The sequence below is a fragment of the Carcharodon carcharias genome, chromosome 25, assembly GCF_017639515.1.
Source record: "Carcharodon carcharias isolate sCarCar2 chromosome 25, sCarCar2.pri, whole genome shotgun sequence".
Classification (NCBI taxonomy): Eukaryota; Metazoa; Chordata; class Chondrichthyes; order Lamniformes; family Lamnidae; genus Carcharodon; species Carcharodon carcharias.
Window position 1 is genome coordinate 32,462,235 of NC_054491.1, and position 24,107 is coordinate 32,486,341.

A 24,107-nucleotide genomic window follows, 5' to 3' on the forward strand; every position below is an offset into this window, starting at 1 on the left:
TGTACTCAAGCTTACCACATTATTTCATGTGATCTCAACTTCAAAAGAAAAAACTCTATCAGAACACGGCTTAGGCTATAAACCAATGGACAGATGTTTTGAACATTAAAATAAGTAAATAAGCAAGCAACATATTTACCACTATGTTACAACCGGTCCCCAGGCCTGGTTCCCCAATTTGTTACGATCCCAGATGACGTACCCCAAATTGTCACGCCCTCGGGTGAGGAGGGATGAATTGGCTCCCCTTCTTTATTCAACCCCCTCGGTTGGTCGTAACAAGGTTAATTTAAAAAGGATCTCTTCCCTCATGGATACCTTTTCCCAGTCCAAATGTATTTATGTTTTAAAAGGAGCCAATTTAACCAGGTTGTCTTGAGTTAAGGAAAGAGTAAGCTTGTTAGTTACTAAACGTGAGAAAAAATAATAAAAACGCAACACACATACACACAGATTAGAAATGTGAAATTTGAGTCCAAAAATAAAAGTTAAAAAGATATACAAATCAGTCCTTTGGCTTGTCGGTGAGGAGTAGATGGTGAAACATTGAAGCCATTAAGTTGGGGTGATTCCAGTAGCGCTATCTTTGGCAGTTGAGCAGTTGGTTTTGAGATTCTTGGTTCTGCAGGTTAGCTGAAAGGAGTTGTCCTGTTTTCTTTTTGACTGTGGCTTTGTTAACTTGTGACTTGCTTCCAGCAATCAGAGAGCAAGCACAGGGATGTCCAGTTGGTGTTCTTCAGCTGTGAACTTCACAACACACACACCAGAACAGAACACCAGATAAGCACACACACTAGGGTTGCAGTTGGCTTTTTTAAACCCCTTTCCTTATATATTCCTGGAAGGGAAAAAACAAACATGTCTTTCACCCAGATCTGTTTTCTTTTCAACTCAGTTCATGTCCACAGTCTGGGGTATAACTCAACAGGGGGTGGTTTCCGCTGAGATGATAATCATTTTCCATTATCTCCACAACCACAGGAAATTACAGTTCAATTCGCATTGTATCTGTTCCTTTGAAGTGGCTCTGTCTGAAGTAGGCCCTGTCACACCTTTCCGGTGCAGCATTCCATTCTCTCTGAACTATTTTGTCAAGTAATCCATATAGGAATTTTCCAGCAAGTGGTTAACTTACAGTCGCAGCCAGCTTTTGCTTGTATGTCTGTTTTTTTAAAAAAAATCTCACTTAGAAGTTCAATATGTCCATAAGTATTTCAGGGATAGGATCCAAGGTCACAACAACTGTTACAATCTCAAGTTGTCAGAACAACGAAGCATGTTTTCCTGCTTTAACACTCAACATAAAACTTATCCTTGAAACAAAATTACTCAATTCTCACATGGCAGAACATTGGGTCTCATTGTGTTTACCTTGATATTGAGCAGATAAAGGCACACAATGTTTCATAGAGTGGATGGAGCATTTGGATTGGCACTTAACAGATATTATAATAATAATTATGCCCGTTTGTTTGACAGGAACAAACCACATACACGTGTTAATGGATTCAGCATATCAGGCTATAGTGAATATGCTGTACAGATTACCGAATCAACAAACTGTAACCAAGTTTAACCCTGTGAGCTCCTCAACTAACAAGAAAGAATCCAATAAATAAATGCTTAATTTTTGACAAAGCTAATATGAATATTTTTAAAAACTAACTTTTTTTCAATGCTAATAATCCTTATATAATACTGGAAACTTGTAATCTGAGAAGAAAAGACAGACATTTTTATTTGTCTGTACTGGACTGAGAAAGGTCACACTGATAATGCTCCAGTATCAGAATAAACTAATATAAGGCACTGTGTCGTTCCACTTTTGTGCAGAAGATTAAACAATGAATAAGCAAAAAATCTGATGTACCCATACCATACATGCCATCTCACATCTGGGCCAGAATATTACACTCGTCGGGTGGGCACGCACCCAACCCAAACGAGTGCAAAATGACGTGCGATGATGTCGGGCAAGCGTCCCGACGTCATTGCGCACTCCGGTGATATTTCAGTAAGCAGGCGTGCGCAGGGGTCGGCAGCGCGCCCGCCGACAATTAAAAGGCCTATCAAGGCCATTAGGATCCAAATTAAATGTTATTTTTCGCTGCCCAACCAACCTTGGTTGGCAGGCAGGCGAAAAGGTCAAGCGGCCTTTGCACTTTTTAGGAAACCTCATCCACAGGCGGGATGAGGTTTCCAACAGCAATTAAAAATAAAATTAAAATTTTAACATTTCATTAAGGTCATGTCATGACAGAGTCACAAAAGGGGACATGTTCCTTACCATTTTAGAATTCTTTATTTTACATTTTCTATATGTTCAGCACACTGAGGCAGCTCTGTGCCTCAGGGAGCTTTTCCTCCGCACATCTGCGCGCATGCATGAACTTGCACGCTCACCCTCCACCCCATGCACACACATAGGCAGGGTGAAATCGCGGTCTGACCCTGACCGCAGGCAGTGGTCAGCTTCCCAGCCGCCACTGCCTGCCCCTGCTGAGCCAGCCTGACGAGGGCACAATTCTGCCCCTGGTTTTGCAAATGCATACAAAATACAGACCTTTTAAAATCAATGTTTCATCTTTTTCCCCTCATTCCTTGGACTCTTGCAACCAGCTATACCACAAGGCTTCCTTCTGTCATCAAAAAGTAAGCTGGTCCTGCTCCTACCTCTAAGTTGTAGTGTTCTGGTGTTCTGTTACCATACAATCCTACACCTAGAAATCTGGCCTAATTGATCTCACCCTGTGAATGTACACTTCAAATAAAATTACATAAAATCACAGAAACAGGCTATTCAGCTAAACTGGTCTATTCAAGTGTTTGTGCTTGACACAAGACTTCTCCCACAATACTTCATCTCACCGCATCAGCATAACCTTCTATTTCTTTCTCTATCATGTACATGTATAGTTTCATCTTAAATAGAGGTACACACCTCAATTATACCATGTGGTAGCAGGTTCCACATCTAACCACTCTCTGGGTAAAGATGTTTCTTCTGAGTTCTTTATTGGATATATTAGAAACTCTCTTGTGTTTATCACTCCTGGTTTTGGATTCCCCACAAGTGGAATCATTTTCTCTATGTCTACCCTGTCAAACCCGATCATAATTTTAAAGACATTAATTAAGGCTAGGTTTCAAAAATAATTATTCTCCAACTGGCCGAACCCCAACAACTACCAGCCAGTTGAAGATGTAAAAGAGGTGTATACAGCAGTATTAGTGATGAACTAAAGGCACTTAGAAATTGGTAAGCCCATCATTTATGGATTTCTACTGTTGTCACAAAGTGAGTGTCACATATTCGTAAACTTTGGGTCATCTTTCAATGGTCATTGACTTTAATCAGTAATTGAGTACAAGCACCTACCTTGAAAACGTGGTTGTTGTAGAATCGATCCTCTAACTGTTCTGCCCATTTTGCAGGGTCTATGCCAGTGGCTGAAATTAATGTGGGGGATGGGAGGAGGAAGGAAAAAAGAGTTGCAATGAAGAACATGGAAATAGTTACGGCACAGTGCATTCATTTCAAAATAGTGAAGCAAATTTAACCTTTAAGAACTAAGTTTGAATTTACAGTGCTTAGAAAGGCTTTATTTTTATTAGCCTAGATATGTCTATTTATTATAACATGCAGCACAAGCCAAATAATTGTAAATGCTTGTTATAGGATTGATGTTTTATTTAATGCCACATGTATGTCCATGAATAATGCCTTTACATTTCAGCTGCTAAAGCACCCTTATGGATACAGTGGACAATGGTTATACTACTGGATTAGTAATCCAAAGGCCTGGATTAATAATTTGGAGACATGGGGTGGAATTGTACCAGAATTGCACGAAGTGCGGTAGCTGTTGTGTAAAACAACATTGTACCCACCAGCCACAATGGCGGGTTTTCGTGCCCTATCATCCACTTCCCGCCTCATTATTTATGCAGTCACAGGAAACAAACTGTCGCTGGCAGGCTTCCTCTGATCTGCCCACCACTCCATTACATCGACGCTTCCTCACGCCAGGCAACATATTTGAACAGCAGCCACACGCAGCTCTCAGCACTTGCAGCCCAGGACTGCTGCACAGAAGATATGGCCTTGAAAGGCAAGAAGACTGCAGCCCACCGTTTTTCAGACGCTTCCCTAGAATGCCTATTGGACGCCGTGGGGGGCCGCCATGATGTCCTCTATGCCCACTGTGGCTGCAGAATGCCCATCAGTGTCAACACTCCAGCTTGAGAGGGTCAGTGCCAACACTGCACAGAAGAGGTTCGCCATTCAGTGCTGAAAGAGGACAAATGATCTCATCCATGCCACCAGGGTAAGGCAACAATCTCAGCACTCTAAACTCACACGCTCACAAGCCCATCAGACATTCACTGGCATCTCACTCGCTGCCAGCTCAACGGACATCACCACTCACTCTCTCACACACACCTTCAAATCTCCAACTGGCTTCATCTCCCCTGGAGACTGCCTCCTCAGCCCTCACCCTCTTGAGGCCACTTGCACAGATCAACATGTGCCCCCACACACAACATGGATACCCTCCTTCCCAGTAATGCCCTAGCCCTGCAGCCTCTTCCCTTACCTGAGGCCACTTCTCCCCCTTTCCCAAGCAAGCCCTAGACCTGAAGCCATTAAAAAGCCACCCCTGCCTCACAGCTGGCCTCATAAGTGGAGACCAGCCCATGAGCCCCCCTAAAAGTGATGTTGTGCTGTCTGCAAAACCTGGGGCTGATGACCGCAAGTGCTGCCCAAAGCAAGGTAGGCAAACAAACCTTAAAGTCCCAAATGCAATGCAGTTTGCCAGGTGCACGTTGCTTATGTTCAGTTGTGAAACACATCAGCATGATGTGCCTGGATGGTCTAGCGTAGGGGGATGATTCCGGCAGGTAGGCAAGATGATGAGATGCAAATGCATTGAAATTAGGTTCCCAATGTCGGACGGTACGAAAGGTCATTGATGGGCGGAGCAGACGATTGCAAACTGCCTTTATTACAGCGTAAAACCGATTTTATCCTTTTCGCCATATTGTCTGCTCACGCCTGCCATGGCATCCGATGCCAACAGGGGCAGAAAATTTCAGCCATGAGTTCACATCCCACCATAACAGTTGGCAAATTTAAATTCAGTGAATTAAATAAATAAAGCTAGTATCAGTAATGGTGACCATCAAATGACTGCATTGTTGGGAAAAGCCAGAGTTTGCTAATGTTCTTTACGGAAGAAAACCTAGCACCCTTACCCAGTCTGCTGTATATTGCTACGATCCCTGCAGAGACCAATAAGTTGTAAAAAGATACTTGAATTTCCATTGACTGTCTGAAAGGATCACGCAACAAGGTTTCAAGCTTTAATGCTTTTACTGCTAACCAATCATATTACAGGCAACTTATAGTTTAAACTACAGAAGACTTCCATGTGGCTTTTAACACGACCGGCAATCCCACACCATTGTTATACATTACACTGTCCCTTAAGTGGACACTTTATTCTCCCAGAACCAGTCCATAGCTCTTTTATGCTGCTGATGGCATGCTTCATTTTTCCTTTTCCAACTGGGTAACTGCTAATTCCAGAACTCGCTGTGAGACTTGGAGACTAAGGCCAGGATTTTCCAGCCTTGCTGCGAGGGCAAGGCGGCGCCCCCAGCCAGAAGTCCATTGACTTGAGGCGTGACCGCATGTTCCCGACGGTGGGCGGGTGTGGAAAATCCTGCCCTAACAGTCAACACAACTGCTCTTACCATTGCTTACGGGTGTGAACATCCAGCACCTTCTTCCCAGTAAAAAACCTGGGCCCGCCCTTTAACCTTTAACGACCAAGCCGCACAGGCTTGTTGTCGGGCAGAATTCACATGATCCCCTCATTTCTCCAATTACCTTAAATCAAAGGAGTCCCAAAACATAGCAACCTTATAAACTGTATTTGTAACAAATGTGACTCCAGACCTACAATGTGGTAACTTTTAACTGCCCTCTGAAATGCCCGAGCATGCCACTCAGTTGTCACCACCTCTTTCTCAAGGGAAATTAGGGACAGGCAATACATGTTGGCCTTGCCAACAGTGACAACATCCTATGAATGAATGAATTAAAAAAATCCACAATTTCCATTGATGTGCTGCATATTATGCAAGTTACATATTGTGACTAAACACTGAATTGCTAATAAAATCTGTAAATCTGTAAGCTATTTCAAATTATTTAACTCTTCCAAGTTTAGAAATAAGCTAGCTAAGTTTATGTTTTGAAAAAGAGATGTTTGACTCAAAACATTAACTTTGTTTCTCTTTCCACAGATGCTGCCAGGCCTGCTGAGTTTTTCCAGCATTTTCTGATTTTATGTCAGATTTCCAGCATCTGCAGTATTTTGCTCTTTATAGATTTAAGCCAGCCATTTTTTCATATATAGATAATTTTATTTTATAACTCGCATATGAAGGAATACATTTACTGATAAAGTTTCACAATGGCAAAAGCTGCTCAATCTGCCAGTTGCCCTGATTTTTGATCCAAATCACAAATATGAAAATTCAATTCCATTTCTCTCAAGTTCATATTGTGGTTAGACACATTGATTCCAGGTGTTGTAATTCTATCAGTTAAATGGCTCACATACAAGACATTCAGAGACTGTCTGCATTATGAGTATCAGGTTGGAAAAATGGCAAACGATATCAAATGTTTTAAACATTAATGAGCCCATTGCCCTCTTCTCAGTAGCTATCAGGGAAACTAGTGAAACTTAGGCGATATTCCATTTATTAGGTTGGTCATCGTATTCTTGAGAATTTGTTGCAACGGGAGTCACTTGATCAACTTCATTTACCAGCATACAAAATGGTGCAAGCTGGAGAGGCATGAGCTACTATTTGTCGCTTGCTTAATTATACTAATAGTAAAACCTGAAACCTCAGTCATTTTAAAGGTAACATCACTGCTTATATCCACTGGCTGTTATAATTAGTCTTCCTCAGCACAGTTCATATATCCACATGGCTACAAGTAAGCTCCACTAGTCATTCTCATAAATAATCCAACCATTCAAGTTGCCTAGTAAGATTACTACATGTTGGGCTTTCATGGAATCATACAGCATAGAAGGAGACCTTTCAGCCCATCATACCTGTGCCAGCACTTTGGAAGAGCAATCCAATTAGTCTCACACAGTTGTTCTTCTCCACCCACAAGTGCACCTGCAGCCACCACTCTTTCAGGCAGTGCACTCCAGATCATAACAACCCAAAAAGATCTCCTCATTTTCACCCAGGTTCCTTTGCCAACTGTGTCCTCTGTTTACCTACCCTCCTGTCAGTGGAAACCGTTTTTCTTCATGCTCAACACAGCTGAAGTTCCTCATCCCTGGTATCATTCCTCCCTGCACCATTTCCAAGGACATTACATTGAGTGGAATTTTCCGGGCCCGCTGGCGGCGGGTGTGTTTAGGGGCAAGTGCGGACAATGTGGTGAGAAGGCCAAAAATCAGTTTCACAACGTCGTGAAACCAGTTTGCAGTCATTATAAGCCCAGCCCAGTGGAATTATTTCCCCGTGCTGGATCATCCGAGCACGTTAGTGTAATTGCACGGCGACGTGTTTCACAACAGCGTATATAAGGAGTGCATTTGGCAGGCTGCACCTCGAGGGGAATTCGGAGGTGAGTGCACAGTAACGTTGCACAGAGCTCACGAGGGTCGTCTGTTGGACTTCAAAGTTAAGGCGTTCGGGCGAAGGCACAGGCACAGGCAAGTCGCTTTTTCCTGGCTGGCTGACAGTGCGGTGCTGCTGCAAGGACTACCCTGCAGTTGAGGCAAGTTGGTGAGGGTGGTGTACAAAGGGTGCACTGCGGTTGAGGCAACTTGGGGGGGTGCCAAGGGTTGCACTGCGGTTGAAGGTAGTGCACAAGCATGTGCGGGGTGTGGGCAAGGGAAGCGGCCATGCATTAGGGAAACCTTGTATAAAGTGACCATTCCTCCACAGCTGAGGCAGTTCAGGCACAGTCACATTGACATGCTTGGAGTCGGGCTTCTAGCTTATCTGCCTATTCAAGCAATGCAGAGATAGTAACTTGCAACCAAGTGCTCCAGAATCCCTCAGGCAAGACTACAAACTAATGAGGATTTCACTGGGCTGCAAAACATTTGGACGACTAGGCACGTTGTACAATCTCCTTGCAAAAGCCAGCAATGGAGCAGCTACTGGTGGAGGCGCTCACAGCCCCTTGCATGTCATCATTCCGGTTTGGACTAGTCTCCCCCACAGTTCAAGCTAACAGTGCAGTCTTGCAGTGAGGGTTAGAAGAATGCCTGCACCTGAGATGAGAGCACAGCATGCAGTCCAGTGAGCAAAGCTGTGGCCAATTGGTCAGGTGGAGTGGGGCAGATGTTGGTGGGGTTTTGGGCATCCATGCAGTGCACTATTCTCTGGCCATCCAAGTGGTGGTCAGCACTCTCCAAGATGAGTTAAGGAGCCTTCCGACTTAACCAAGAGAGGTTATTAGAACACCCAAGCTAACCCACACATCTCTCCCTATCATACAGCAGGGGGAGTACATCAGGAGCATGGAGCCTGGTGAACTAGCTGAATGCCTCGTGACATATGTGGAGCGGAGACAAAGAAGAAGAGGGTGACAGAGACATCTGTCTGCGCAGAGGGAGAAGGGGTGGCTGGGGCTCCCGCACATGCTGCTGATGAGCCAAAACTAGCCATCACTGGTCAGCGCCTAGCTAAACCCAGGGTCTAAGGGCACCGCTTTTCATTCCTGCAAATGACTAAGACCCAGTGTTGCCAAAGACTGCGCATGTTTAGGGAATTGGTCGGTCACATCTGCCAGCTGTTGCAGATTTGACACCATGGGGACATGGAAGGCATACATTGTCCGTGGCCATGAAAGTGACTGCAGCGCTCAATTTCTACTCCAGTGGCTCCTTTCAGGCTCCACCGGTGACCTCTGTGGGATATTGCGAGTCTCCACCCACAAATGCATCCATGAAGTCATGGGCACCATCTTCACAAGGACACACAACATTGTGCATTTCATCTGGGAGCACGAAAGCCAGGATACAAGAGCGGTTGGATTTACTCAGATCTCAGGGATTGCACAAATCTTAGGTTTCCCACAGTTGCAGGGTGCCATCAATTGCATTCATGTATCACTGAGTTCAGCTGGTGTGAGACCACCACAAATGCAGCCTGCAGGTCTGTGCACGGTTCCCAGGAAATGTGCACGGCTCCTACATTCTCAGTTGATCAAAGATACCGCTGTCGTCTTCCAGGGTCCACAGAAGCCTGTAGGATGGTTCCTTGGGGACAAGAGCTATCCGTGGAGGTCGTGGCTGATGATACGCATGCAATGGCCTCAGACTGCAGCACAGCAAAAGTATAACGAGGCTCATGCTGCAACTCACACCTTGATGGAGCAGACCATCGGGATGCTGAAACTGAGGTTCCGGTGCCTGGACCGGTCTGGTGGAGTCCTGCAATATAGTCCACAGAGGGTGTCACGTATTGTCATTGCCTGCTGCTTCCTTTACATTCCAGCGCCGCAATGGGTGGAGGAGGAGCTGGCTGAGGAGGAGATGGAGAAGTTGGACATCTGCTTCAATGAGGAGGACGTCGACAGGAATCAGGGTTGAAGGTGATGAAGCCATTGCACTGGCCAGAGGAGGCAGGCATGCTCAGGAGGCACTCACAGTGTGAGATTTGTGGACAATGATGATGACATGCAATGAGGAGACACCATAGATCCTCACATTGCGTCTGTGAATGTTTGACTCCAGTCTGGCTGATGGCAGCGCACATATGCTCTGTGAGAATGTTTCTGTCATGGAGACGCAGTAGAGATCTTAATAGTCTCTCGATTCCAGGGGGATGATGACGACATGCAGTGAGGACACTACTTAGATCTTAACATAGCCTCTGTGAATGTCTGATTCCTGTCTGGCCGAGGGCAGCTCGCTTGAGTTCTGTGATCAGAGTCATATCATGGAGATGCAGCCATGAAACTTTAAATTCACCCGATCCTTTGTCAGCCTTCAGCATCTGACCCCTTCAGGAGCACAGCATCACTGGTCACAGATGTTGACTGGCTGTGGTCCATACCCACCTTAAAGGTGCTATGAGCGCACAGAGAGAATGACGGAACTCTGTGAGTCCTGCCCACGACATTCTGGGAGCAATGACAAGCACTGTCAATGTGTAGGCATCAGTAATGTGTCCAGGGAGTATAAGGCTGGGCCATCATTTTGGTCTAAAGGCTGCACAGATCACAGGGAAGAAGCCCTGGACTGGGACACCTGCCTTCATCTTGTGCAGGAACCAAGGTTTCACATCTGAGTGACACGAACACTGCTCATCAGAACAAGGAGCCATAGGCAGGGAGACGTTCTTGGGTGTATATTGACAACGGTGAACTTATGTACAAGTGATTAACACCCGTGCCAGACTGTACAACTACATTTTCTTAACTGTCCTAACCCTGCCACAGCTGCCTTGGTGCTCCCCCGACATCCACAGCAGAGTTGGAGACAGCCTGCTGACTGCTACGCCCTATTTGTGATGACTTTAGCAGGCAATCTCTGGAGGACTGAGAACTGGAGGGCCCTGGCCTGCTTTCACGGTCCTGCTGTGTGACAGTGACACTGTCTTCAGCCTGTGGACCTGGAAATGCTGGGGTCACAGGAAGCGGGGACTTGAATGGGCCGGACATTCCTGGAGTCACCTAGATGGATGGCCCCAGAGCGTGCACATATTGATCCTCCTCCTGAGGAACCCTGACTGTCTCCTTGAGGAGAAGGGGTAGCTGGAGTGAAATCAAGCTGCCCTGCACCCTTTTTGTGTACACACTGTTGGAGGCCAACTATGACATCAGAGATGGAGTTCAACCCACACAGTAGTGCAGGACCGATGTCCTGGAGCAAGGTCTCCATGGCGGCTGCCATCCTACGGGTGTTGACCTCGGTGCATTGTCACGCGGGCACTATCACCTCAGCCGGAAGGCGGACGGACTCCTGCATCGTACCTTGCAATCTGAGGAGTGCAGCAGACATCCCTTCCTGATGTTCCCGAGCTTGTCTTTGCAGCTCCAGCAACTGTGACATGACCGAGTCCAGAGGTTCGTCATCTGACTCGGACTCAGCAGGTTTCTGGCCTCCAGCAGTCGTCTGAGTGCCGAACACCTGGGAAGTCCCTGCCATCACCTGCTGTGGATCAGAGAGTGCGATGTGCTCACCAAATTATGATCCCAGGTCTACTCTTAAGCAAGGTCCCACCAAAGTGCTTGCTCTGCACTGGTGGAGGTTGTGGGTGAGCACTGTGACGGGTCTTCAACAAAGGTGCCTTCAAATTCCTCTGCAGAGGTTTCTTCGGGGCTAGATTGGAGGCCTTAATCATGGACTCCATCGGCTGTTTCCCAAATGTGCTTGCAAAAGCAAGGAGAGGTTATTAGTGTGTGGCAGAGGACTGCAGAACAGGACACATCACTCACAGTCTGAGGAATGTTGCACTGCTGGGTTCTCACTTTGTAGAGCACTGCCAACTTCAGCGTCAGCATAGGATAGGTCCAGGTCCTCGCCAGCCAGCTGGATGGCTCTACTTTCAAGGTCTTGAGGACTTTGATTTTGGCATTCCTCCACCAGTCTGCGACCTCTTCCTCTTGTTGTGTGCCAGCTTGTCCTGCATGAATAGGGATGGAGAGAGTGTAAGCAGGATGCCTGACAGGCAGATGATAAGTATGCCTGGCACGTGTGGGTGGTGAGTGGTCCCATGGATGGGATGAAGACATTGAAGGTGTATGTGGGAGAGTGAATGGTGATGTGCCTAGAACTGGCAGTGAGTGAGATCCCTGTGGATGTGTGATGGGTTTGTCAGTGTGTGAGTTGAGAGTGGTGTGAAGACTGACTTACCCTGGTGGAATGGAGGAGATCATTCATCCTTTTTTGGCACTGAGTGGCTGTCCTCTTTTGCAGAGTGCTGGCATTGACCACCTTCCATTCTGCATTAGTGATGTTGTTGCCCCTCCTGCGGCAGAGTGGGGGTGGAGAACATCAAGACGGGCCTCCACTGTGTCCAATAGGTACTCAAGGAACATGTCATTAAACCAGGGGGCTGCAGTCTTCTTGTCTTTCGGGGCTGTGTCTTCTGTGCAGCAATCCTGGGCTGGAAGCACTGAGAGGTATGCACTTTAAATATGGTGGCCAGCATGATGAAACGGCAAGGCGATGGCGAGGCGTGCAAATGAGACCCTTCCCACCATCGAAATGGTGTGTTTCCCAGACCAGAAATGCATTATTAATGATGCAGGATTGGGACGATGCAGCATGAAAAGCCACCATTGCGGCCGGTGGGTAAAACATTCTTTTTCCCACCCGCTTGCTCACTTTGTGCAAATATTCTTTTTCCTGCCCACTTACTCACTTGGTGCAAATCTGGGATAATTCCGCCCATCCTTCTTGTTTGCAATATTCCCGCCCACCCCTTTCATGAACCACCTCTTTACTGGTGTCACGCTCGGGACAAGCATAAGGATATTGGATATTATGGACTGTAAGATCATACTTTGTGAAAGTGGCCACAAATGGCTGCAGATTAACATGTGACTTTGGGCATTTAAACTGTGGACAGTGTTTGATCCTGTGGTCAAAATTTAGTTCAACATAGACATGAATAAGAGTACTTCCAGGCACCCCTGAAGTTTACATATCTCATTCTTTAAGGATGAGACTGCTTTTGTGGACTGTGGAATTCCTAGACTGTTCATCTCCGAGTGTCATATTGAACAAAGGGGTATATCTGAACTCAGGTTGAGCCAGATATAACACCATTGTCAACTGCTATTGTATCGAGGGGTCTGGACCCCTGCAGTAATGTGACTGAAGCTAACTTTCAGGGACTGCAGTGTAATACAACCTGAACAAAGCAAATCTGGCAAAGAGGAATATTTGAAACACCAAAAACATCTGAAACAGCAAAACCCTCATAGCTGAAAGTCTTCTAATGCAATCAAAGTACTGTACTTGTGCTGTACTTATTTCACCTTCCAAGTCCACATGATAACCAATCTCCAGGCTATTTGCCTACAAGAGGAAGCTTTATGAGAATCCTTTATTTCTAAAAAGACTTTCACTCCAACTAAAGTATCAACTCAACTAAGGAGACATCAAGCCTGCATCAACATTGAGACTGAGTTAAATTCCATTTTTATAATTACAGCTTTAACTTCATTGGTATCTAATATTTGCATGTGTGTATCTAGTTGTTGCATTTTAAAAATCTGGGACAAGTGTGTGAAAATAATAACCCTCTTTATTTTTAAAATCACCAAAAAGCCTGCTGCTAAAATTTATTTTAAATTAGGAAAAATCACTCTGAGGGTAAAGAAATGCACATACCTTACACACAAACATCCTGATTATAGGCTAGAAGGGACCACACAAATTCGATCCATAACGCTGGGGTAAAGTTTGTAGGCATAGCTGCTGTGAACCATAGTTCAGTAGCCTACCCAGATTCTGAGTATATCAGCAGAACATCGAAGATATCATTTTGTTCTGGTCAGATGTCCTTGTGGACATATTTTCCTGCACAAGTTATTGAAGCAATCCGTAGCTGGTACACTGGCTAATGCTATAGACTACAACAACTTGCATTTATATCGCACTTTTAAGGTTGGTAAACAACCTAAGGGAGTGCACAGAAGCATCATCAATCAAAAAATAACACTGAGTTGAAGAAAGAGCTATTAGGAGTGATGATTAAAAGCTTGGTCGTAGGGGTAGATTTTAGAAGGATCTTAAAGGATGAGAGAGAGGTAGAGAGGAAGTGCATTCCAGAGCTTCGTGCCCAGATTGCAGAAGGCACAGCCACTAATGGTATGGTGAAGAGAGTGGGCAATGTACAAAAAGCCAGAGTTGGAGAATGCAGAGATCTCGGAGAGTTGTAGGGCTGAGGGAGATTACAGAGATAGGAAGGAACAAGGTCATGAAAGGATTTGAACACAAGGGTGAGAACTTTAAATTGAAGAGGGTGGGAGACTGGAAGCGACTGTGGATCGGCCAGCAAGCACAGCAGTGAAAATAATTGCAATTACCTTCCCTCTTCTCCAGCAGTTCCTCGAAATATATGGCAGCGAACTCTATGATGTCACCTGGCTGATGCCTCAGCACCTCTCTGGACAGGCCCTCCAACAAATTCCCAAAGCCACGGGGAATCCGTAGCGTAGTGTTGGAAAATGGCACTGACATATTGACACTACCTGCTAAAAATAAGACTCAATATCCCACCCTCTTTTTTTGTCTCTCCCTGGCCTGACTATAATTAGTCTCTGCTTCCTGTCCCTGACACCGGCTTTTGGACCTAGATCTCCAACCCTATTACTGACTTAATCCTCTCAGTCCCACTCACAGGTCTCAGGCCTTCTGCCAATTCTTGTTCCTCTCCCAGTACCACTCCCTCTCCCGGCCCCTCTCCCAGTCCCTCTCCTAGGCACAGTTCTAGTCCCTCTCCCTCTCCCAGTCCCTCTCCCTCTTCCAGTCCCTCTCCCTCTCCCTCTCCCTCCCCCTCTCCCAGTCCCTCTCCCTCTCCCTCTCCCAGTCCCTCTTCCAGTCCCTGTACGTCTAGTAGTCAGGCTCTCTCCCAGTCTCAGTCCCTCTCCCACTATTAGACCCTCTCCCAGTCCCAAATCTCTCTCCTGGTTTGATCCCGGTACCGGTTTGATCCGAGTTTAATCCTGGTTTGATCCTATTGTTTTTGGATCCCAGTCCCAATCTGATCCCACTTTAGTCAGGGTGTCGGATTGATCCTTGTTTGATCCCAGCCTGTATGATTCCAGTGCCAATATGATCCTGGTTTGATTCCAGTTTTGTTGTGATCCGGGTTTAATCCTGGTCCTGGTTTGATCCTGGTCCTGGTTTGATCCTGGTCCCAGTTTGATCCTGGTGCCGGTCAGATCCCAGTGCTGGTTATATCCTGGTCTGATCCTGGTTTGATCCCAGTCCCGGTGTGATTCCGGTGTGATCCTGGCCTGATCCCGGTGTGAGCTCGGTTGATTGGTGCTGGTGTAATGCCGGTCCCAGTTTGATCCTAGCCCAGGTTTGATCCCGGTCGCGGTTTAATCCGAGCCTCAGTTTAACAACGGTCCCGGTATGATCCTGGTGCCGGTGCGATCCCGGTCTCGGTTTAATCCCGGTGTGATCCTGGTGCCGGTGCGATCCCGGTCTCGGTTTAATCCCGGTGTGATCCCGGTGCCGGTTCTGTTTCGGTTGCTCGGTGGGGGTTGTTTGTGTTGAATTGTTGCCTAGAAACGTCTCGGGTGAATCAAACTACGGAACGCGCAAGGGGTCTAAACGCTAGAAACGCGAAAATCAAAACCCAACTGCCACTGATGTCATCTCAAATTCTATTTTAATAATGTCACCAGCAATTAAATTAACACTGTTACTGCACCATGACCATTTAGTCAGCATTTTATGTATCTTTTTTATAAGTAAGCAGATATGAGTTGAATAATGGAGCTATAGTGGGTGCAAACCCAAGTAGAAAGGTATCTAAAGAGACACAACTTCAGAAACTAGCCTGTGACATCTGGAGAGAAATAATTACACTGAAACTGCAGCAGGACATGGGATTGAAATTTACACTATATATTTCCCCATTCCTTCATTCATATTGGAGGAAAGAAGCAAAAGGTAGGTGAAGGATTTGAGGAGATTCCAGTATTGAAAGTAAAGGATTTATTTTTTGAGGGGTCTGGGAAATTTTGTGACAGTTGTATAACTCAAACTCAAGGTAAAATGAAGGTATATATTAATTTAGTGATTTCATGGCCTCAGGATGTTCTGCGCACTTCACAATGGATTAAATATTTCCAAAGAGGCCACTGTTGTTCAGCAGCAAAGTTCTGCACCGCAAAATCTTGAAAGCAGTAAAGATCTAACTGAAGTGTACAAGATTCTGAAGGGACTTGACAGGGTGGACACTGAGAGGTTGTTTCTCCTGTATCTAAAACTGAGAGAAATAGCTTCAGGCTATTTGGGATCGTTTGGGACTGGGATAAGGGGAAAAAAAGTACCCAGAGGGTTGCAACGCTTCAGAATTTTCCACCCAGAGGGTTGTAAATGCCTCATTGTTAAGGCTGAAATCAATAGGTGTTTGATCTTTCAGGGAATTAAGGGATATGGGGAGTGGGGAGGAAAGTGCACAGTTAGGGCAGAAGATTGGCCATAATTGAATTAAATATCAGAGCAGGCTCTAGGGGGCATATGGTCCACTGCTGCTCCTATCTTTGTTGCTATGACATGAAGAGCATTATATGTTTTTGGTAGTCTTTTATGAAAAAGTTGTCCAGGATCCTGGGAGAACTCTATTGTCTGCACTAATTACGATATTGTATCTTTTATGTTCACCTGAAAGGGCTCATAGGAGCTTTATTGAAAGTGTAAAGAACATATCTTTTTATCTCTGTTAGACGGTGGATTAAAATTACCATGGCTGCAGTTTGAAGGACATGTCTACTGAAACAATGTGAGGGATATACGCAATGTTATTGTCCTGGAACATAGCGTGGCATGAAAGCCATGATGGTGCTGAGGAGGAGTCTGGTCTAATGGGGAACTGCCTGGCCACAACGTTTTAATTGGCTCCTGACCAGGGTTTGTGTGAGAACAGTTCAGCAGAATAGCTCCTAGCCTGAAAGGAAAAAGAGCTAAAACCTCTCTCTCCTGTATGTGTAACATTCCAGTAATTGTACAATAATATCTCACCTCATATCTCTATAACCTGCTCTCTCTCTCTGAAACCCCTTGTCAAGAGGCAAAGGAGAAAATCACTGTTAGAGACATTGAAAGGCAAGTGCTCAACCAGCAAACTAAAGACTGAAAGTGCTGGAAGACCACCTCATGTCATCAACAAAGAACTGAAAGGAATTTGGAAGACATCGATCAAAATTAACCCATTGAATCCTGTACAAGGAATTGGTGCCAATGAACTATTTCATCCCACCTTTAAAATACATTTTTTTTTGTGTCTTATGTGACTTGTGTGCGTGCGTATCGGGATTTAAGAAGGGGTAGAGTTTAGGTTATAGAGTTAGAAATTAGCTGTTCATATTTCTTTCTTTTGCCACTGGTTAAGGACAATTTGTTCAATAAACAGTTATTTACTTATTAAGTTTACAAACCTGGTGCTCGTATTTTGTTAACCTAAATTAAACAATTAGGTGAGTTGATCAAAATTTTTTACATTTATCGCGGCTCAGGGAGCAGTGAGGATTGATATTGCAGCGCACTATCCAGTGAGTCATGACAAAAGACATCAACAGCACCAATGTAGCAGTCCCTCAATATTTTACTGAAATGTCAGCCTGGCTGTTGGTGTGAGGCTGAACCTGCATTCTTCTGATTTAAATATGTGTGTGCAACCAATAAGGCAAATTGACAATGTAGACTGCGATAGTAGACATGATGGCACAGACTGTGAGGGCCTCATGAACTGTCATGCTGGATGTTTCTTCAGATGCACCTTGTAGCATGCCAATGCTTGAAAGATTGCAACAGCAACAATAACAACAACAACGTATATTTATAAAGCACCTTTAAAGCAATGAAATGGCCCAAGGGCACTTCACAGGAGCAAATAAAGCAAAGCTTGACACTGAGCCACATAAGGTGATATTAGTTCAGACGGTCAAAGCTTGGTCAAAGTCATAGACTTTTAAGGAATGCCTTAATGGAGGAAAGTGAGCTAGAGAGGCAGACAGGTGTAGGACAGTATTCCAGAGTATTGGATCGAGGCAACTGAAGGCACGGCTGCCAATGGTGGGGCAATCAAATTCGCAGGTGCTGAAGAGGCCAGCATTAGAGGAGAACTGATGGTTGTGGAACTGGAGAAATACAGAGATAGGGAGGGGTGAGGCCATTGAGCAATTAGAAATCAAGGGTGAGAATTTTAAAATCAAGATATTGCTTGACCAGGAACTGAAAGTAGGCGAGCAAGCCCAGGCGTGATATGGGGATGGGAATTGATAGGAGTTAAGAAACAGGCAGCTGAGTTTTGACCTCAAGTGCATGGAGGGTAGATTGTGGAAGACCAACCACAAGTTGGAATGGTCAAGTCTAGAGGCAATGACGAAATTTATTGTGTGGAATGTATATAACAGGAACAAGACATTTAACCCAACTCGTTATTGCCGGTGTTAATGCTCCACACAAGTCTCCTCCCACTCAACTTCATTCTATCAACATCCTATCAACATATCCTATTTATTTCTGAGCAAGTTTATTAAAGTGGAACCAGTCGATGCAGTTAAATTTGGACTTCCAAAACAAATTGATATGGTGTCACATAAGAGATGCTCAAGATAAGAGCTCACGTGTTGGGGTGATATTTTAAAAGGGATAGAGGATGGCTTACTAACAGAAAACAGATGTTTGAGATAGATGGTAATTTTCCGATTGATAAACTGCAATTAGTGGCATGCCACAGAGATGACTCTTGGAGCCTCAACTATTTGCAATCTATATGTTATATAATCTATTATTACCTAAAAAAAAGAATATGCAGGATTGCTGGGAGGAGGTAGGGGAGTGGCACTAGGTGAGTTGTTCATTCGGAGAGCTGGTGTCGACATGATGGGCCGAACGGCCACCTTCTATGCTGTAACAATTCTGTGATCCTGTGATTCTCATGTACTTATCTAACTTATCTCGTCCTGATTAGTGAACAAAGCAACACACTTTCAGACTTTGTTTCGAATTCAACATCATTTACCATATTTATTAACAAAAGATGAACAAACAAAAAATGGTAACAAAAATTATACATTTAAATATTCACAGCAAAAAGTTCATTTGTGTCACTCCTTCAAAATAGCAAATCTAAGCACTAAGATAATCCTTTATCCATGACATACAGATACACAACTTTTCAATTTTTCTGAATTTCCTGTGCTGGCAGAAGTCTACAATAATCCAAATCACTTGGTAAATTGGAAAAGGATTTTCCTTTTTTCAGGGATTTCAAACTGATGAGTCCTTCTTTAAAAGAATCTCTACACCGATTCTCAATGCAAACCCCTTTTTCAATCTCCTGGCAAAGATTTAGTGGATCTTTCTGGATTTGCCCAGTCAAGTTACAAGGAAGCATTCCTTCATTTGTATAAACTGAACACATCACACAGAATTGAGCTTTAATTATTCTTCACTCCAGCTGACAAAATTTTTTTTATCATGATCAAAGTGATCCGGGAATCTGTCGTGGTTTTCTCTTTAAACAGATTATGTAGCGTGATTGGACATAAAGGAACAGACACGAAATCAAAACTAGATATTAGGGCGAAATTTGTCACATAAGTGAATCAGCCTAATTAGCTACATCCATTATATTTGGAGGAATGGCTGCACCTACCAGCCAATGGCTGTGGTGGAAGCATCTGCATTGAAACAAATATAGGATCATAGGATTTAGGAGCAAGAGTAGGCCATTCGGCCCCTCAAGCCTGCTTCACCATTTGATAAGATCATGGCTGATTTGATTGTGGTCTCAACTCCACTTTCCTCTCTGTCCCCCATAACCTTTGACTCTCTTGTCTATCAAAAATCTAACTCAGCCTTGAATAAATTCAATGAACCAGCCTCCACTGCTTTCTAAGAGAATTCCACAGACTAATGACCCTCTGAGAGGAAAAAATTCTCATCTCCGTCTTAAAATGGCAACCTCTTATTCTTAAACTGTGTCCCCTAGTTGTAGTCTCCCCGACAAGAGGAAACATCCTCCTAGTATCCACCCTATCCAGCCCCCTCAAGATTTTAAATGTTTCAATAAGATCAGCTCTCATTCTTTTAAACTCCTATCAGTATAGGCCCAACCTGTTCAACCTTTCCTCATAAGATAAGCCCTTCATCCCAGGAATGAATCAAGTGGACCTCCACTGAACTGTGTCTAACAAAATTATACCATTTTTCAAATAAGGAGACCAAAACTGTATAAAGCACTCTAGACGTGGTCTCAAAATGGAGAGGCAGTAGCATAGTGGCATTGTCACTGGATTAGCATTCCAGAGACCCAGGGTAATGCTCTGGGGATCTGGGTTTGAATTCCAACATGACAAGTTTGAATTCAATAAAAATCTAGAATTAAAAGTCTGATAATGACCATGATACCATTGCTGATTATTGTGAAAACCCATCGGGTTTGCTAATGTCCATTAGAGAAGGGAATCTGCTGTCCTTACCTGGTCTGGCCTACAAGTGACTTCAGATCCACAGCAATGTGGTTGACTCTTAAATGCCCCCTGAAGAAGGGCAATTGGGGATGGGCCAAAAATGCTGGTCTTGGCAGTGATGCTCACATCTCATGAATGCATAATAAAAAAAGGCCCATTTCAGCTGCTATAAACTTAAATATTCCAATCCCCTTACAATAAATACTAACATTCCATTTGCTTTCTGAATCACTTGCTGTGCCTGTGATTCATGTACCAAGACATCCAGTTCCCTCTGTACCATTGAGTTCCCCAGTCTCTCTCTATTTAAATATATTCTTTTCCATTTTTCATGCCAAAGTCGACAAGTTCACATTTTCCCACTATATTCTCCATCTGCCATTTTTTTCCCACTCATTTAACCTATCTATACTCTTTTGCAGACTCTTTACCTCCTCTTGACAACTTACTTTCCTAGCTATCTTGGTGTCATTGGCAAATTTAGCTACTGTATATTTGGGCTCTTCATCAACGTTATTGATATAGATTGTAAATGGTTGAGACCCCAGCACTGATCCCTGCAGCACACTACTAGTTACTGCTTGCCAACATGAAAAAGACTCATTCAAATCTATTCCCTGGTTCCTGTTAGCTAACCAGTCCTTTACCAATACTAACATGTTACCCCCGACACCATGTAATCCTATCTTGTGTAGTAACCTTCGATGTGGCACCTTATCAAAAGCCTTTTGGAAATCTAAGTACACCACATCTATGGGTTCCCCTTTATCTCCATGCTTGTTACATCCTCAAAGAACTCGAATACATTAGTTGAACATAATTTCCCTTTCACAAAACCATGTTGACTCTACTTGATTCCATTATGATTTTCTAAGTTTCCTGCTATAAGCTCCTTAATTATGGATTTTAGCAATTTCCCTGTGAAAGATGTTAGGCTAACTGGCCTATAGTTTCCTGCTTTCTATCTCCCTTATTTCTTGAATAATGTTGTTACATTTGCTATTTTCCAATCCACTGGGATCCTTCCAAACTCTAAGGAATTTTGGAGGATTATGACCAATGCCTCTGCTATCGCTGCAGTCACTTCTTTCAAGGCCCTATTATTCAGGCCATCAGATCTTGGAGACTTATCAGCCTTTAGGTCTAATAGTTTTCCCAGTATGTTTTCCCTGGTGAGGGTAATTGCTTTAAGTTCCTTCCTTCCTTTCACCCACTCATGAGGTCCCAGTCAACAGGAAGCCAGTTGCAAAGCTGTGCAATCTGCTGTAAAGTTACCAGCTGCGAAAATGTGACATTTGCATTTATTTAGCACATTTCATGAGCTCAGAATTTCCCAAATTGCTTTACAGCCAATGATGTACTTTGAAGTATAAACACCATTGTAATGTATTAAAGGCAACAAGGTCCCATTAACAACAAAGTGATCCTGACTGGGTACAGTGAAGTCGGGTGTTATTTTCTATTCCCAGCATTATTCTGCTCTTTACAGCTGTAAGAATTACGTGGATAAACTGACCCAGGTGATTTTTATGCTACTGTTACATTACTGCTCAGTGATGCAGGAATCATGAATGAATGAGGCCATTTGGCCTAACAGACCTTTGCTGGCTCTCGGAAAGAGCCATCACTTAGTCCCATCATTCCCGTCCTTTACCCGTGCCCTTTCAAGTTCACAGAATCATAGTATTTTACAGTACTAAAGGACTAGCACTAATTCTTGACCCTGTACATATGATTTACAAAAGCAGAAGAAATTGTCTACATAATTTCAACAAAAATACCAGGAGATAGAACAGAGTTAAAGCAGTTAGAAACACCTTCACTGTAGACATGTAAACATATAGGTATTTCCAACTATGATTGTGGTTGAAACCACTTCTAACCCAGTATAGATTACGATAATAGTAATGTATCAGCTTTGTTCAGTTGGTAGTACTCTAATCATTGACTCCGAAGTTTCTCAGTTTAATGGTTTGAGCACATTATATAAGATCCAGGGTTTGAGCACATAATCAATGCAATAATGAGGGAGTATTGCATTGTTAAAGATCCCATCATTCTGATGTAATGAAAATAATAACTGTATTGTTATATAGCACTTTTCATGACCGCCAGACATTTCACAGTGCTTGACAGCCAGTGAAGTACTTTTTGAAGTGTAGCTACCTCATTGGTTCAAACTTGGGCAAAAGAGCTGAACTCCAGAAGTGAGGTTAGAGTGATTGTCCTTGACTTCAAGGCAGCATTTGACCAAGTGTGGCATCAAGGAGCCCTCGCAAAACCGGAGTCAATGGGAATAAGGGGGAAAACTCTCTGCTGGTTGGACTAATACCCAGCTCAAAGAAAGATGGTTGTGGTTGCTGGAGGTCAATCTTCTCAGCTCCAGGACATCACTGCAGGAGTTCCTCAGGGTAGTGTCCTCAGCCCAACCATCTTCAGCTGCTTTATCAATGACCTTCCTTCCATCATAAGGTCAGAAGTGGGGATGTTTACTGATGATTGCACAATGTTCAGCACCATTCGCGACTCTTTAGATACTGAAGCAGTCCATGTACAAATGCAGCAAGACCTGGAAAACATCCAGGCTTGGGCTGACAAGTGGCAAGTAACATTTGTGCCACACAAGTGCCAGGCAATGACCATCTCCAACAACAGAGAAACCAACCATCGCCCCTTGACATTCAATGGTATTAACATAGCTGAATACCCCACTAACATGGGGGTTACCATTGACCAGAAACTGAACTTGACTAACCATATAAATACAGTGACTACAAAACCAGGCCAGAGGCTAGAAATCCTGCAGAGAGTAACTCATCTCCTGACTCCCCAAAGCCTGTCCACCATCTACAAGGCACAAGTCAGGAGTGTGATGGAATAATCCCCACTTGCCTGGATGAGTGCAGCTCCAACTACACTCAAGAAGCTTGACACCATCCAGGACAAAACAGCCCGCTTTATTGGCACCCCAGCCACAAACGTTCACTCCCTCCACCACCGATGTACAGTGGCAGCAGTGTGTGCCATCTACAGTGAAAACAGAAAATGCTGGAAAAACTCTGCAGGTCTAACGGCATCTGTGGAGTGAGTTAATGTTTCGAGTCTGTGTGACCCTTTGTTGTACAGGTCATATGGACTCGAAATGTTAACTCTACTTCTTGCTCCACAGATGTTGCTAGACATGCTGAGTTTTTCCAGCATTTTCAGCTTTTTTTTCAGATTTCCAGCATCCACGGTATTTCGCTTTTATATCAATAAGCAGGTCATTGCAAAGCAATTGCCGCTTGATAGCACTTTTGATGCTTCATTCCATCACTTTACTGATGATCGAGAGTAGGCTGATGGGGTGGTAATTGGCCAGGTTGGATTTTCCTGCTTTTTGTATGCAGGACATACCTGGGCAATTTTCCACATAGCCAGGTAGATGCCAGTGTTGTAGCTGTAGTGAAACAGCTTGACTAGGGGCGTGACAAGTTCTGGGGCACAAGTCTTCTGTACTATTGCTGGAACATTGTCAGGGCCCAGAGCATTTGCAGTATCCAGTACCTTCAGCCGTTTCTTAATATCATGTGGAATGAATCAAATTGGTTGAAGCCTGACATCTGTGGTGCTGGGGACCTCCAGAGGAAGCCGAGATGGATCATCCACTCGGCACTTCTGGCTGAAGATCATTGCAAATGCTTTAGCCTTTTCTTTTGCACCGACGTGTTGGGTGACGGGGATATTTGTGGAGCCTCCTCCTCCTGTGAGTTTAATTGTCCACCACCATTCACGGCTGGATGTGGCAGGACTGCAGAGCTTAGGTCTGATCCATTGGTTGTAGAATTGCTTAGCTCTCTCCATGGCTTGCTCTTATGCTGTTTGGCATGCAAGTAGTCCA

The 24,107-nt window shown here is 44.3% G+C and overlaps 1 protein-coding gene across 1 annotated transcript in view; it reads right to left on the reverse strand.

Moving 5' to 3' along the window:
• The window catches only part of spa17 (sperm autoantigenic protein 17), an 87,171-nt gene extending 72,762 nt beyond the window's left edge, over nucleotides 1-14,409 (reverse strand). The window contains exons 1-2 of the mRNA XM_041174118.1: nucleotides 14,099-14,409; nucleotides 3,380-3,450 (exon numbers count right to left, since the gene is read on the reverse strand). Of these exons, the coding sequence (XP_041030052.1) occupies nucleotides 3,380-3,450; nucleotides 14,099-14,252 (225 nt within the window). The 5' untranslated portion in view covers nucleotides 14,253-14,409. The remainder of the gene's footprint in view (nucleotides 1-3,379; nucleotides 3,451-14,098) is intronic.
• Nucleotides 14,410-24,107: the final 9,698 nt, after the last annotated feature.